Here is a 16,092-nt window from a genome sequence, read left to right as displayed (position 1 = left end):
CTCAATATTTAGATAATTTTTTAATTTATAAATAATACTTTTTTTTCCCCAAAAAAAGGTTTGGGCCTTGGCAGTTAGGCCCTACATACGAGCCCATGTTTAAGAAAAACCCACAAATTTTCAGTCCATACATTTGGCAACCAAAGTACCCCACATCATATGGTATGGGCCAATATGACAATGCTGTCCAATCAACAAAAATTGAAATACCACAACTATATGTATACATTTAAGGAAAAATAAAGGTATGGGCTTGGTCACTTGGGCCCTACATATGAGCCCAAGGTGAAGAAAACCCACAAGTTTCCAGCCTATACATTCGGCAACACAAAGTTCCCCATATGATACAGTATGGGCCAATATGAATATGCTATCAAATCAACATGAATTGAAAACAAACGACAAACAATACAAATTCTATATGTGTACGTCTCCTCCATAAATAAAGAATGAGATGAGACCAAGGTTTTGAAACCGTCTATTTTCCATGCCATGTGGGCACAGCCTAGCTGGCACATTGCACCTACGTGGAAACTACCCTAGTTTTCCCTCACACCAATAAACTCCTTTAGACCCCACTTATACTTAGCACCAGATTGAAGTATGAATGCCCATTGATTGTGAACCTTATTCATCCACTTCTTTCGCAACTTACCCTACAAAAACACCCACACCACATCATAAAGTTAATAAAGCTATAATCTCTTTTGCCCAGCAAAGTAAGATCCATGCATCTTTTTTTTTTTTTTTTTTTTACCGGGGACAAAAGATTACTAAAATTATCGGGAGTGAGGTGTGGATAACCGCAAGTTATTTAATTAATTAATTAATTACCTTCGGTGGAAGACGGGAACAATCCCAGCTTGGGACTGCGCAATGAGTTGGAAGGCAGGCTGAGAGAGGTCGAAATGCTGGTTTGGCGGATCACACAAACCACCTGGTGGGCATAAATCAGTGGCGGTGACGACAATGGTCCCCGGCAAGCACCACTGGGTGTCATTGACGCACATAATCTCGAAACATGCCCCACAGCTCAACCCATTGTCGAACAATGCAGTGCTCAATGCCGTCGTGTTAGTCCCATAACCTTGACTATCTGGGTTTCCGTAACCACAGGCCCCTCCTAAATACATATATATATATATATATATCCCAAATAAAACAAAAAATAAAGTTAAAAGAATTTTATTGTTTGCCTTTTTATATTGGAATACAAAATTGACTTTGGATTTTGAAATTCCAAAGTTTGTTGCATACCCATTGTCCCAGAAGCCCCTCCTCCACCACTGAAAGTGGCATGACCGCTGTCCCAGCCTCCACCGTCGTAGGCTTCAACGGATGACAGCATTAAGAGCAAGCCCATCAAAATAATCCCCGTCAGGCCCATTTTTGTTTCCCTGCACAAGATTTAAGGCATGAAAAAGTTGAACAGAGTAACGAAGCATATACCATTCCAGATGTAAGGACTTTGTTACTACAAGATGTAAAGAGAGAAAATTGGAAACGAGAACAAATTATTAGCTAGAGAGTAATATTAGCAGACCTTGAAAAATGGTTGTTTTGAGGAAATGAAATATATATATATATATATATATATATATATATTTATTTTTTTTTGGGGAGAGTTGAGGCTTTGTGGTAGAGGAAATAGAATCCAGGATTGAGCTTTATAGGATCGAAACGTGTGGCTTTGAAAGTATCGCTCATTAAAAATGACGTGACTAAAATTTAAAAAAATGAAAGATATAATGTTTTTGTGAGTTCTTTTTAATATTTACTTTTTTTTTATCATTTTTAATGTTTCTTAACAGGATTAATTTTTATATTAGTCGAAGTAAATTTATAAATGATGAATTTGTGGATCCATTTCAACAAGATTTGAAAAGGTAAAATTGCAATAAATACATTAATGGCTTGACCAATCTAATTTGCAGGCAAATAATTGTTAATTAATTTAATGTATTTTTCAATTTTTCCTTCAATGAGAATATATATTTTCATTAAAAACAAAAAAAAAAAAAACAAATTGTCCTCCCTTCCGAGAGCTTAGTTTAATTTTTTCAATGAGTTTTCTTTTGATTTCTCTTCAAAATCTAAGCTTGATTTTGTTAAACATTGTGGGTTTTTGTTCTTAATCCCTGGATCTTGCATTGGAAATGGTAATCTAGTGACTTTTCCTGTTTCCATGCAACATGCAAATAATTCTAAAAACCAAAAAACTTCATTATATTTGAAGTAAATTGAGAATTTTGATGTATTACACCAAAGGCTTTTATTCCTCTCTCAACTTTCAAAATGAAATTTTAATTTTTATTTATATACTTTATAATATATTTATGTGTATGATTTTTTTAAAAAAATATTTTAGTGTTAATCATTAAATTTTCATTGAGTATTAAAAACAAATAAAACTCCTTTAAGGCGTTATCTGCATAAGGCCCACGTAAACTTGAGCCGGCATTGAAGGAGGTAATCACATGGACCATGCTCTTGGGCTTAGCACCTTGTCCAGTCTCATCATTAACTTTGCCACTCTTAAAAAGCCACTCGGGTCTTGACTCAGCATCTGAACAGTCAGTCCACGAATTTACCACCAATTACGCAATGTTAGGCGTACGCAATGTTAGGCGACCAAATAGGGCACGGCTACACGTGTTTATACAACAAATAACACCGTCCTTTTCGTTCACTATTTCGGAGCATCGCCTCCATCAATCCGCAGCAAGCCCTTTTTTTTTTTTGGCACAAGATTTATGGCATAAAAAAAAGTAGAAGAGAATAAGAAAGCATATACCATAGAATTTAAAAGACTTTGGTACTATTAGATGTAGAGAGAAAAAATTAGAAAACGATAACAAATTATTAGCTAGAGAGGACCCTTGGAAAAAGGTTGTTTGAGGAAATGAACTTTTTTTTTTTAATTTTTTTATTTCTTTCTTTTTGAGCTTTTTAGGATTGAAAGTGTGGCTTTGAAAGTGTCACTTAAGAATGTGACTTCAAAACCAAAAGGAGCGGGTGAAAAGACAGTTAAATTTGTTTCTATGTTCCAGTCCATCCCACTATGATATATGTGTTTTAAATCAGTATAAATATGTACTTTTAACAGTATTCATTAAGCACTTTTTTGGGTAATAATAAACACGTTTCTTTTTATATAAGGTTCTTTTTTTTTTTTTTTTTAAACTATCATTGAGGATTAAATATTCAATGTGCTTGATTGTTCTCCGCATTTGAGACTGCAATTAGATTAAACATCATTTTGTAATTAATCTCTTAATTAGTTTTTAATATATGGAAAACAAATGGCATGTATGAATTTTATAACTGTTTCATGACAAAGAAAAGGAGGTATCTATTTTGGACTAAATTGGTGGCCCTAAAAATAACTTGATTTGGTTTTCTTATCAAAGGCTGCCCAATTTAAAATAATATGGGAAAATAATAAAAACTCTTTTTAGGTAAGGGAAGAGCAAAAACAACCCTAAATCGGTGGAGATTATTCAGAACGGATTTAACGGACAATGGGGTTGGAGTTATTATTGGGCGGCTACGACATTCTACTTTTAGATATAAAAGAAAGTTGTGAAGTTTTTGTACTTCGTATGTCTTTTTCCTTTTTTGGAAACATTTCCAATTGTTTTGATAGATAGAGAAGCTTGTTAGAGTCGATATTCCTTCTAGAAGGGCCTAATTGAAATAAACCGTCGCACTTTTAACACCAACTTGGTTTCTTTTTCGATAAAAAGTTCCAAAGATTCCCATGAAATAGTGCCGATACTTGTTCATTTTAATTACACAAGTGCCGTATTGACATAGCTCTCTCTTTTTAAATTTCTTTCGCTTTTAAAGTTTTTTTTTTTAATTATATTATATGCACAAAATTTCTTTGGGTGGGATTAAAGTTGGAGAGGGCAATGGGTCTCTTAATTACCAACGAATTTAATATGCAAATTTATATATATTTTTATAAAAAAAATTCATGAGGATTTATTATTAAATTTTTACTTTTATTCACATTAGAATCATTAAATTTATTTTTATTTTAATAACATTAATATCATTAAAAAAAAATTTACTAAATAGTAAATATCCAATTTCCTTAGCGAAGATCATTATTTCCATTAATAAAAGATGGGTAAGTTGACAGAGTACAGATGTCTGTCGAATTTTTGTGTTAATATTTTAATATGTGATATATCTAATCTATTAAAAATATATTTAGTATAATTTAATGGATTTATATTTAATGATATTTATCTTTCAATGTTTATGTATATATTTTTAAATTATATTAATATATTAATTAATTAAATAATAACATATATATTTTTGATAAATATATTAATAAATTAAATATATCTATAATATTTCTCTTTAAATATTTAAGTTAGATTATCTCAAAAAATTTAAAATGATATAATAATGTTTTGCATCTATAAAGCTTAATTCAGGGAATACAAACTCTAGATTCAGGATTCAACCAGATTCAGAAAAAATCACTCTCGTTTTCAGTTTTAAAATATATTATAATCCAAAAGTTAAAAAAAAAAAAAAAAAAAAAAAAAAGTGTGTTTTAGGTGTAAAAAAAAACCCATCACTTACTTGTATTAACGTGTCTAGAGTACACGCTTCCCAAAGACCATTGAGGAATCGTTCTTTACCATCATTAAAGTGCAACTTATAAACTTCGGAAACAAATACACACCTTTCAAATCAAATGACAACACGAGAATTTGAAGATGTAATTAAGAAGAAGCAACAGATATCAACTCAGGCACATGTGGTTTATTAATGTGTTTAAGATAGGATATGAGACACCACCAAATCCCTAAAATCTCTCTGATTTAATTTGTCATGATTAGGGAATTAATATCAGCCACAATATTGCTGGCAGCTTCAAGCTCTTCGTCGACTTACATAAACACGTCTGGAAGAGCTACGAGTTTGAATATATATATATTTATACGATCTATTTACTAATATTTTTCTTTGTTTGGCTAATCTATAATTGATTAACAAGTTGTCCAAACTTCCATTTTAACATTAGCAAAGTATGCTGGAAGACTTTGTGGAATGTTGAAAATTATATACATGCATTTATAGAAAGTTTTCTGATCATTCGAACACATAAAATATCTGGGAATAAAATTAGAAAGATATTTTATTATAACGAGTCGACTAGCATCAGAATCAGTATGGAACAGAAGAACTTGTCAGATCCTGTTTCTTTTCATTTTGGATGCACGAAAATTCTTGGAAGGTGGAAAAAGCAAAAGAGAAAAAGAAAGCTTTCTTTGTTTCTTCTGAATGAAAACTATATATGTGCGTGAAAATAATAGACTTATTCAGCTAAAAAATATATAATAGATTCGATTTCTTCCAAGTATCTCACTCTATAATGCTACATGAGAAGGATTTTCAATTATTAATTAAAAGACAATCCATTCAATTTGACAATGTCATTATTTTTGTTCATTAAAAAGTGGATGATAGTTATTGGAAAAACACATTCTGGTAAATTTATTATATAGATTTGGTTCATATAGAAGATTAACAATAGCGATGACATGGGTTTTAGGGGATGGATAATGAGTCTCGATCAAAAGGTTCATCAGGAAGAGACAGGCACGTTCCAATGTTAGAACATGAGGAGGGAAATTTATTTATTTATTTATTTTTCCCCTGAAGAGATGGAGAGAGGTCCAAGGGAATGTGATGTGATCGAGTGTTGAGAGGTGCAGATGGGTTAGTTGATTTCAGCACTCGCTATTCACAGTACTCCTACAGATGGAAAAGCACATGGCTACTCAGAAAATTGAGCCCTAATTACAAATCCACTGCTTATAACAACTAGGCCTACCATATACAGACTTTTCATTACTTTACTTTTTACATCTTTCTCAATGTATGTACAAAGCCTTTCAAGAAAAGTGTTTTGAGTACAAAAAAGAAAGAAAAAAGAGGAAAAAACCTCTCTTTGGGAACAAGACAAGGCTCCGGAACCTTTTAGGCCATGCAAGAGACAAGGGATTTGTGGACCTGCCAGTTCAAGCAAATAGGGCACAAAATTGTACGAGTGGTTTATATAATAAATAACACCGTCCTTCTCCTACAGTATTTCTCTCATGTTACTCTATTACTCTTCAAACTATTATGATTGCGAATTCAGTTTATTCAATTTTAACTTTTAAAATCCACATGTAATCTCAAGAGTACCAGTAATCAAAACATGAAAAACAGATAACATAGTAGTACTCTGATGCAGTGGTGGCGAAGAAATCACAAAATTTTTACGTATGACGTATTAAAACGTATTAAAATGTTAACACAAGAATTACAGGTTCCAATCACAGAAGATAAGACAATTTGAGATTCAGAAGCTGCAATTGAATTTGGGTGTGAATTTTTTGTGTTTTTTTGCCAGATATTCCCGCAAGGAAAGGAGCTAGAAACAGTATTAACTTGCATTCAGTTAAGAAAATAAAACAACCAAAAAAAAAAAAAGAAAAAAGAAAAAAAGGAAAAAGGAAAAAAGAAGTAAAATACAACCTATTGACCATAATAAGATTGGCCAGGGGGTGAAACACCACCAGGTTGCACTCCTGGAGGTGAAGCACCACCAGGCCGCAAATTCGGTGGAACTCCTGGCTGTGTTATTACTGAAGAAGGCACACCAGATGTAATTGGGCTCCTTTGGGATAGAGGCAAGGAACCACCTGATGTTGCTGCAGTGGCGTATGCCGGAACCGAAGCTGCTGCAAAGTTTTGACTGGGATAGGAACTAGCAGCCGGTACAAAAGTCAATCTTCCTGCCTGCATGTTAGGATCCCACGATGCCACCTGACCACGCGGAATTTGAGCATGTGCAGCTGCTGTGGCACCAAAGTCATTCCCTGGGTACATTTGAGCAGACTGAGGATTCTGCCACACAGGCGGAGCAGGGGGGAGACTTGAAGCTTGTTGTGCTGCAAGCAAACTAGCATCTGGAATGGTATAATCTCTACTTTTGTCACTGAAAGCCTACAAGCAGAAATAAGTAAAAATAATTAGTGATAATGCCCCAAACATATTGTAACATAGAAAGCAATCATGACTACAGAGAATTTTGAGTGTCAAGAAGCATACATTCAAGCTTTGTTTGGCTCAAGAATGGATCCACTTTATCTTCTAAGAATGCCTTTACATTATTTTTGCTCTAATATATATATTTTTTTCTCATGAATGCAACTCAAAAACACATATTTATACCTTCACATTGAGATCAGTATGACGAGAGTATGATAGATGAAGCTTACAATAGCCACCATCATATATGCAATGTCCCTCTAAAGCTTCTCTGGCAACTGCTGCGGTAGTGAGATCTGGAGAATACAACTTATAAATCTAATGAGTCTGAAAGTATATTGAAATGTTAGAGAGGTAACATAAAGGTACATGTTAGCATAAATGCACTCTCTTCTGGCATTGACGACACCAACTGGGATGGTATTAAATGGAGGGTTGATTAAACAGGGTCTGAGAGTTCAAGAGTTTAACCAAAGCTTATGCTTCAAGAAATGAGCAGTGGGAGAGAACACAAAAGAGAGAAATTGTTCAAATCGGAATGGGTTCAGTAGAATATAACTAGAATTCAGGTTCACCGGTTCATTGCGGATAAACTTGCAAAATGGAAGGAATGAAAAAAATCCATTTACAAAAGCACCAACCTAATTTCATGTTGTGGCTATGATATAGAAACAGAGTATTTCTAGTCCAAGATATGTTTGAAAGGAAAACAAAATGCATAATGAATAAAATGGTCAATAGGGAGGGGAAATACCAGGGTATTGGACTAATGCCTGTGTTTGGCCATTCTTCTCAAATATAGCAATTTTCTGGACAGTACCAAAAGCAGAAAACACCTACAACAATGCAAAAAGCAAGCAATTTATCAATAAAAATATCCTACAGAAGATCAGCAAACAACATAATGAATAAAGACCACGGATAAAAGACGAACAGTTGAAGTAAGCAAAACTTGTAAACCCTCACCGTGTGAAGAACATCCACAGTAACAGCATATTGCATATTCTCAATTGAAGCAAGAAGCACATTACTCTCTGGCTCTTTCTTTTTACCGTCAGGACCTAAAGCGGGCTGGACATGAAAGCCAATCAGATCAAGACGCTTTTTTGTTTTAGCTTAAGCACTGAGTAGTGCATACACATGTTACATACTAAAGAATTCAAGCAAAATGTTACATGGTACAGAAAAATTACAAGAAATAAGAAATACCTGCACAATTCCCTCTATTGCAGTAGGATTCACAGGAAGGTATGGATTTGTATAGTCCCTGCAGAACCATGCGAATGAAATTCACATGCATTAACAAATAAAACCTACATGGGCACTAAATAAAATAACAGACATCAAGAGAGTTACTAATTGTTTTGGACGTCTCCTACAAGATAGAAGGTTCAATAAAAATAAACAGATAGTGGAGAAAGCTGCAAATCCAAAAAAGCAGAACATTACATGTTTTCAAAGACTTTATGACACAAAATAATGATTAGTGGGATCTGGAAATCTGTAATTTATTCCAGTTAATTAAAATAAAAATAAAAATAAATAATAATAGGACCTAGAGGAAAAAAGCATGCCACAACTGAGTGAATTTTCAACTAAACAGGCCACCAACGTGATAGAACTTAAGAAGTGATGAATTCAAGAAGGAAAAAAAGTATACTTCCATAAATTATGAGGGATGAGAGCAAAACATGCTTAGATATTTTTTACATTTCCACTTTTGAGTGTTCTAACATTTTTGAAGCAACTGTATAAGACACTTGTATTAAAACATAAAATATATAAAAATGAAGCATATCACCAAGGGGAAAAAATTGTCATCTAAAGAAAATGGGGAAAGAAAGATTTCCCAGCAAGTTTCCAGTACACTTCTTCAGATGATATACAGGCATTATGTTAACATCACTAGTCAGTCTATAAAAGGAAAGGAAGGAAAGAATTATCCCCAATGTGATGAATAAGATACATCACAAGAAAGAAAATATATCAGTAGCAAGACAAACATTTCTGGAAAATTCGAACTTGAAGAGTCTAGGATTTATAGTCAATTTGATTTTTTTTTTAAAAAAAAAGGTTCGCAAATGAAGTAATTTTTCCACTAGTGCATTTCCAGAATAACATATGAGGAACTTTGACTACAATGATATCAACAAATGCATTAAACTACAATCAGAAGATCAAGGAAATTACTAAATGGTAACACATCTGTGTTCTGGCTACCAGGCTTCACTAACCCCTAGATGAAAAAGGCACACATCAATTAGCTGCATCCCAAATGCCAAAACCATCGACAAACAAAAACTATATCAAAAGATTCTAGCAATATGTAGATTTCAAACACAGAAAATTTAGGATTGACAATGAATAGGTTGTAGATATACAATGCATTCTTACCTGCTTCGGTGAGACTGAAACTTGATGTTTAGATCAGTGTGTGCAGAATAAGAAATACGCAAGTGGCATGAACCAAGATGCTCTGGAAGCAAATACCTGGATGTACAACACCACAAGCTCAAATAAGCATATCTTTCCCAAATCTTAAAGTCCATAACAGGTGAAAAAGGGGGAGAGGGAAAATGAAGGGGATGTGAAGTACTACATACCTGGGTATACTTCTTCCATCCAAAGCATTTCTGGCCGAAGATGCAGTATCAGAATCACTGAACTGAATCAATGCCTGCAAAGATAAACAGAAAAAAATAAGAGTGACATAGAAATAATGCATTTCAAGAAAGATCCAATACATCTAATGCCTTACCTGAAAACCTGCAGCCTTTTCAAATGTAGCAATTTTGTGCACAAAGCCAAAAGCAGAAAAAACCTGAAAAACATTACAAATAATCATGAGCATACCATATTAATTGCTAAAAGAAACAAGTTAATACACCATTAGAGATCTTCCCCTGGAGCAAGATTAATACAAGGCTACAGAAAAATTCAAACAGATGAGTAGTAAGTGCAGAATGACACCTGTACATAAATGCGTGACCTTACAAAGGAGTATGACGTACATAATAATTCCAAACTGTCTCCAACAAAAGAATTTAAATAAGAGACATCACCATCTGTGGTTCAACTGATTTCAATTAAAATAATGAAACTATGATCAGGATGCTAATGCCAAATAAAAGTTGATAAAAAGAGCAAGAATTTTTTCTGACATTCAAAATAAACCAACATTATCCACTACTTCACCATGTTAAAGTTATAAAACTAGAAATAATAAATATCAACAGGAACAACAAAAAGAGAAATCGGTTCAAAAGACACTAAACATTTAAGCATGAAATCAACTGATCACCTTTTTTACAGTTAATAATGATAAATATTTCCTGCACTTGTGGGATACAACTTCCTATGTTTATATCTTCCCTTTTTTTTTTTTTTTTTTTCTTTTTTTTTTTTTCTCCAGTTGGATATTGTATATTCCAACCAGTTTCCTACCATATTTTTTCCTGCATACAAATTACTGTGGACGATATGAACATTTCTTAACCATCCCAAACACCTAGGATGTTCTGGGAAATTGTTGAGATACTGTTTAAGTAACTATGACTAGAATTATTTATATAGTCCTCTTCAGCTCAGGATATGTTATACATCAGACAACATGTTGTGAGAGATAACATCCATAGCATGTTGCCTGATGTTGATATCCTGACTTTCCATTATTTATATACACTTTTATTTACAAATTCACAATATATTAAGCACAACAGCTTTGAATTCTAGAAATAAATCTCATAAAGGTTCTAAGTTATGCATTGCTGTGTCTTGGAACAGACTAAACAACTCATTATAAATAGTTACCTTAAAAATCAAACACAAAAATAAGAAAACAATTCAATAAAATATCAGCTTTGCGAAACTTATAAAAGATTAATTTATCATCCCATGATGTTGAATTAAGCCAGGATTTCATACTGTTCTAAACATGGATATGGTTGACGAAACATACTTTTAGATCCAAAGACAAACTGCAAGATCACTCACCAAGTGAATAACATCAATGCTCACATCACCAGCTTCTACACCCTCAATTGTCACCAACAGGACATTCCCAGGAACATCTCCGGGACTTTTATTGTTGACAATTTCATGTCTATTCGAATATTGTATATATACAGTTTTACCACGAACTTGGGCGGGCTCTGAAGAAGAAGCATAATATGAAACCATAGAAATGGCCTGATTTAAATCTGCCTGCAATCAGCAACATTGTAACAACCAATGAGCTTGAGAAAAAGTCTATCTGTTTCTGGAACATTCTAAAGTGCATTCAAAGAGGAATAAAAATAAAAAAATAAAAACAAAAAAAATAAAAACAGAAGAAGAAGAAGAAGAAGAAGAAGACTGGGAACACATTAATCGACGAAAGATTAGATAGGTTAATGAAACAAGGCAGTAAAAATTTGTCTTTCTGATAGTCTTCCGAGCAGGAAACCGGAAAATGAGGTGAAAGCTTAGATATTATGGAAATCGAAGCTGAAGAAGCTGCTCAGAGATGTGTTTTAAGAAATCTTTGCGTGAGTCACAACCCGAAAAACTCCTTGTTCTCTCTTCTAATACCAGTGCGGTAACTGCAAGTTTAATCCTAGTAGCTAGACTTGAGCTGAACACACACACACACATAGCATTTCTAAATTAGGTTATAGTTCTCGAAAGTTTTAGCTACTTTCAGGGAATAATCAAATCAAAATGGTGCTCCTTAATCGATTCAAATATAATAAAAGTCCCACCAACCAGAGAGGCTCAAAACCACATTTCAAATCCAATTTCCCTTATTCGCCAAGACACCAAAAACCTCAATTTTTATTTAAACATACAGTTTTGTTAAAAAGATAATTGACCCAAATCAAATCCCAAAAAAAAAAAAAAAAAAAGGGGAAACGATTGCTTACAAATTCAACGAAAGCCTGGTTGCGGTTGGCGCCGACATTGCACTTGGTGTTGACGATCTTACCGAAGGGTTGGCATAGCTCGATAAGCTCCTCTTCCGTGCACTCCCAAGGTAGGTTTCGGAGGTGAAGGACCTTCGATGGAGTCTGCGTATAACGGAACTGGGGCGTCCCCGAGGTCGACATAGAGGAAAATAATCGACGGCCGATAATTGCAGATTTGGATTATGGAGAAGAGCGAGATAGCTTGCTTGTTTGGTTCTCGAGAAAGTGCTGGAAATTTTCCGTCAAAATTAGGGAAAAGAGAAAAAAACGAGCGCTTGCCTCATCCCGATTAGATTTGTGATTTGTCGCGCGAGGCCAACTTTTATTTTGTGCGAGTAAAAGCATCGACCTTGCGGCTACGACCCCTCTCTGCGCACCGTTTTGGTTTGCACAAATTTACCTTTCTGTCCTTCCTTCCTCCCATAAGTGGCGTTTGGTATGCAGGATAGGTCCGGATCAGGACAGGTTCAGATCGGATGTGATCGGATAGGATAGAATAATATAGTATTGTATTTGACATAATTTTCAGACTGAATAATAGAATAATTATCCCTTTGATATAGAATCAGATTAGATCGGACTATTTTTTAATTTTAATTTTAATTTTTTTAAAAATAAAAATTTTAAAAATTATATTTATATTTTCATAACAAAAATATTATATTTAATTAAAATTGTAAATTTATATATTTATATTTACATACAAATTTTAATTTTTTTTTAACACCTACAAATTAAATTAATATATAATTTTAGAAATAAATTAAAATAAAATTATAACATTTTACAGATTTAGGTTCCACTTTAGAACCTAAATAAACTACAGTAGAAAATTTTTATCCATATGAATGACGGTGTATGATTAGCGACTTTGCAACCATGAAAGCTCAAAATATAATTTATTCCTTCTATCTTTTCACCAAGATAAATGAACGTCCACCAAGCGGCCACATTACAAAATTTTCATAATTTGAAATTTGAGATTTTACTGATACCATAAAACCAGCTACAACAAAACCAAGGATATAAAAACATTGCAGAAAATTTTTACTCCATAATTGCAACTCTCCCAGCAGCCTTTCTCTTCTCTATCATGTCATTTGCTTCTCCTTTGGTAACTCCTTGCTTAACCAAAACAGGTGCCTTCTCAACCAGCTCTTTAGCTTCCTTCCGTCTTAGATTGGTAAAGGCCCTTCTTTAATCACCTTGATTTTTGCAACAGTGTCAAACTTCTCCACCACCAACATACACACACACGCACACGCAGACACACCCAAAAAAAAAAAAAAAAGAAAGAAAGAAAGAAAAAATTCCTTGCACTCCTTGACGTAGAACATCATCAGCAAGAAGAAAAGCATCCTGAAGTGGTGTTTGCTCATCGGCAGTGTCAAGCAAACGGTCATTGGGAATCACTATAAGAGGGTCAACATTTTTCTGCAATTTTTCAATAGCCTCCAATGCCTGAAAAGAAACAGAACCAAGGCATAACAATTGTATTGTCTAAATACTTCACCACAAGAAATACACAAGAAAGCATCAATAGAAAGAACTTCTCTCAATTTGAGTAAATTTCTTGTTTAGTATATATCTAAATACACATCTTTATGTGATTTGAAATAAGGGCCAAAGTGACACCTGCTTGTATGGATCTCTTACGTCCATCAAAGCTACAAGGATAGGTAACTACACCAATAGTCAAATAACCTGCCTCTTTGGAAATCCGAGCAACAACAGGGGCAGCACCAGAACCTGTCCCTGCACCCATACCAGCTGTTATAAATGCAAGATAGCATTAGCAAATTCCCTCTTTTGATTCTTCTGCTACTTGTTCCCCAAAAAGTGGATTCTCACCCTTACCTACATACACACAAATACTACAAAAAAGCAAGACTAGTTATACCAAAAACACCAATTCACTTGGCTCCAATTGTAATACTAATGCATACATTAGGCATGGTCAACTACATGAGCATGCACACGCCAAAGGGATTTTTGTCAAGCAGAAGGATAATGCCTCACCTAGTCCACGAGTCAGAAGCTCTCCCATCTGAAGTGGGTTCTCAGCAGCAGAATGTACAAGTGCTTGAGAGTCCGTGTTTATGGCATAGAAATCTACACCCTATTCTCAAAGCAGAGAAACGTCACCATCAATAATCAACTAATTGCAACTTTGCAAGCAAACAAGAAGGCTTTTCCAACATATTGTAAAGTAAAAAGTCCCATATAGCCACTTCATGTAGCAATTATTTAAAAATTAATTATTCACTAAAGCAAAATCTAAAACTTCAATCCAAACTCACCAAATTAAGTCAAAAGAAAATAACCCACCGGTAGGAAATTAACTAGAAGACGTAATTTTCTTTTAATATACCAAATGTTTAGCTTCAAATGCCTATGTTTTGAAATATAAGCACGTAGTGGGTTTTCAACAAATTACACCAATTACACACACTATCAGCAAGAAATAGAAGAAATTTCCAGGCATTAACCAGAACCCACAAAATTGAACTGAGAACCCCCCATGTAAACCGCTACCAATCATGCGATTGATGGCATTGTTGCCACCTCCATCAACACCGACCACCTTAATTTTAGCGGATTCCATGGGTGCAAAGGAACAGCTTACGACTCCTACAGAGTGGCGTCGAATACCACCCCTCTTTCTGTTACTCTGAGGAATGCACGTCCTGAGAAGACTCGAAGAGGAGCAAGGTGTTTTGCGGTGGTGAAACGAAGTGGGAATTGAAGGCGAGACCAGCGAGAAACAACGAGAGACAGCGAGACCCTTAGTGAGTTTGGGACAAAACTGACCTAGGGGGGAGAGAGGGTCAGTTTAATCCTTCGATCGGGGGACTAATTCACTGTAGAGGTCAACTTGTCCCAATCTCTATATGTTGCTACCAAACATCGGACTGGGACACAATCCTGTCCTGACCGGCCCAGTCTGGTGAAACAAACATGCCTTATAAAGTATAAATTTACTGTTCTCTCCTCTACTGCTCACTTTTTTTTTAAATATTTTTTTCTCAAAATTTGAATTCAACATAAAAAATAGCTCAAGTGCAATTACAGTTACAAAACAAGTTTTTTTGCTCGTACTCGTGGAAGGAAGATTCATTCGAGATACACGTCTTATTGGAGTCTTTTTCCGAAGCAATTACAGTTATAAAACAAGAGCTTGTTTGATCATATTTTTTGTTTTCTATTTTTGAAATATTGTTTTCAAAAATGAAAATAGAAAATTATTTTTCTTTGTTTAATGAAAACAATAAGCGTTTGGCCATTGATGTTTAAAAATAATTTTCAACACCAAAAAACAAAAAATATTTTTGGTTACATGTTTTTAAACAGTTTTTGTTTTTATTTGTTTATTTATTTATTTTTTTTTTCATACAAAGAACCTTATATATAATATATATAGCTATAATATATTTATATATATTTACATAATATTAATTTACTCACATATTAATGAATTATATATATATATATAATATAAAATATATATATATATATATATATATATATATTATTTTAAAGCACATCAAAAACCAACCACCATTTTCCATCCATGGATCTCCCTCACTCTCCTCTTCCCACCCCCATTTCAACTGCTCCCACTGTCAGTGCCGTTGCCGGTGCTAGCGTCGGTGCCACTATCACCACCATTCAACTCAATTATTCTGACTCCGTAGACTTGTTTCATCGTTCACGCAATGCAAAGACCTGGGTCGATGACAATCTTCCTCAAGTCCCAGGTGTGAAGCTCCGTATAATGTGTAGCTATGGTGGCCACATCATTCCTTGTCCACACGATTAGTCGTTCTGTTACGTCGGTGGTGAGACACGCATAGTTGTCGTCGAATGCCATTCTAGTCTTTCGGAGCTCTGTGCATAGATCTCTCGGACCCTTCTCAATGGATGACCTTTTACCCTCAAATACCAGCTACCCCGTGAAGATCTCGACTTATTGATTTCGGTCACCACTGATGAAGATATTGGGAATATGATCAAAAAGTACAACCGTACGATCTCAGCCTTGCCTCTGATGATAATGTAGCTGAACCACAGCAAAATCAGAAGG

The 16,092-nt window shown here is 34.3% G+C and overlaps 4 protein-coding genes across 7 annotated transcripts in view; all 4 read right to left on the bottom strand.

Moving 5' to 3' along the window:
* Positions 1 to 16,092, bottom strand: part of LOC107415521 (expansin-A10) — a 66,460-nt gene that overhangs the window by 11,539 nt on the left and 38,829 nt on the right. Inside the window, exon 1 of one of the 2 annotated variants that reach the window (XM_060816603.1) lies at positions 10,453 to 10,462. The exons of the other annotated variant lie outside the window; for it this stretch is intronic. The gene's annotated coding sequence lies outside the window, so the exon portion shown is untranslated. Of the gene's footprint in view, positions 1 to 10,452; positions 10,463 to 16,092 lie in introns of those variants that run through there. 2 annotated transcript variants of the gene reach the window in all.
* On the bottom strand, positions 187 to 1,636 carry LOC107407341 (expansin-A1). The gene is made up of 4 exons (XM_025069780.3): positions 1,544 to 1,636; positions 1,258 to 1,397; positions 835 to 1,123; positions 187 to 656 (listed from the first exon to the last, which is right to left on the bottom strand). The coding sequence occupies exons 2-4, from the start codon at positions 1,385 to 1,387 to the stop codon at positions 632 to 634; spliced, it is 444 nt and encodes a 147-aa protein (XP_024925548.3). The 5' UTR covers positions 1,388 to 1,397; positions 1,544 to 1,636; the 3' UTR covers positions 187 to 631.
* LOC107407339 (polypyrimidine tract-binding protein homolog 1) lies at positions 6,358 to 12,327 on the bottom strand. 3 transcript variants are annotated; one of them, XM_048471640.2, is made up of 10 exons: positions 11,967 to 12,326; positions 11,059 to 11,268; positions 9,824 to 9,886; positions 9,669 to 9,742; positions 9,460 to 9,555; positions 8,275 to 8,332; positions 8,032 to 8,136; positions 7,820 to 7,901; positions 7,249 to 7,361; positions 6,358 to 7,020 (listed from the first exon to the last, which is right to left on the bottom strand). In XM_048471640.2, the coding sequence occupies exons 1-10, from the start codon at positions 12,147 to 12,149 to the stop codon at positions 6,550 to 6,552; spliced, it is 1,455 nt and encodes a 484-aa protein (XP_048327597.1). In that variant the 5' UTR covers positions 12,150 to 12,326; the 3' UTR covers positions 6,358 to 6,549. The 3 variants fall into 3 exon arrangements, 2 of the variants coding, with proteins under 2 accessions (XP_048327597.1, XP_048327601.1); XM_048471644.2 differs by having other exon boundaries at positions 6,877 to 7,020; positions 7,296 to 7,361; positions 11,967 to 12,327; XR_007240251.2 differs by having other exon boundaries at positions 6,880 to 7,020; positions 7,126 to 7,361; positions 11,967 to 12,327.
* On the bottom strand, positions 12,962 to 15,879 carry LOC125422204 (cell division protein FtsZ homolog 1, chloroplastic). The gene is given in 5 exon segments (XM_060816829.1): positions 12,962 to 13,469; positions 13,648 to 13,865; positions 14,028 to 14,127; positions 14,518 to 14,819; positions 15,735 to 15,879. Coding segments are annotated over 5 exon segments (1,002 nt in total). The 3' UTR covers positions 12,962 to 13,232.

Source organism: Ziziphus jujuba, chromosome 4 (genome assembly GCF_031755915.1).
Source record: "Ziziphus jujuba cultivar Dongzao chromosome 4, ASM3175591v1".
Taxonomy (NCBI): domain Eukaryota; kingdom Viridiplantae; phylum Streptophyta; class Magnoliopsida; order Rosales; family Rhamnaceae; genus Ziziphus; species Ziziphus jujuba.
Note: the sequence above shows the minus strand (reverse complement) of the source record. Positions and strands in the feature narration are given on the sequence as shown.

Excerpts from the sequence above, each read along its gene's own strand:
- LOC107407339 (XM_048471640.2), bottom strand. The coding sequence starts at position 12,149 with ATGTCGACCTCGGGGACGCCCCAGTTCCGTTATACGCAGACTCCATCG. Across the intron at positions 9,743-9,823 it reads AAAAGGCTGCAGGTTTTCAG|GCATTGATTCAGTTCAGTGA; the intron begins GTAAGGCATTAG and ends TTATCTTTGCAG. Across the intron at positions 9,556-9,668 it reads GATGGAAGAAGTATACCCAG|GTATTTGCTTCCAGAGCATC; the intron begins GTATGTAGTACT and ends TTGTACATCCAG.
- LOC107407341 (XM_025069780.3), bottom strand. The coding sequence starts at position 1,387 with ATGGGCCTGACGGGGATTATTTTGATGGGCTTGCTCTTAATGCTGTCA. Across the intron at positions 1,124-1,257 it reads AGGGGCTTCTGGGACAATGG|GAGGGGCCTGTGGTTACGGA; the intron begins GTATGCAACAAA and ends ATATGTATTTAG. Across the intron at positions 657-834 it reads GTTCCCGTCTTCCACCGAAG|GGTAAGTTGCGAAAGAAGTG; the intron begins GTAATTAATTAA and ends GTGTTTTTGTAG.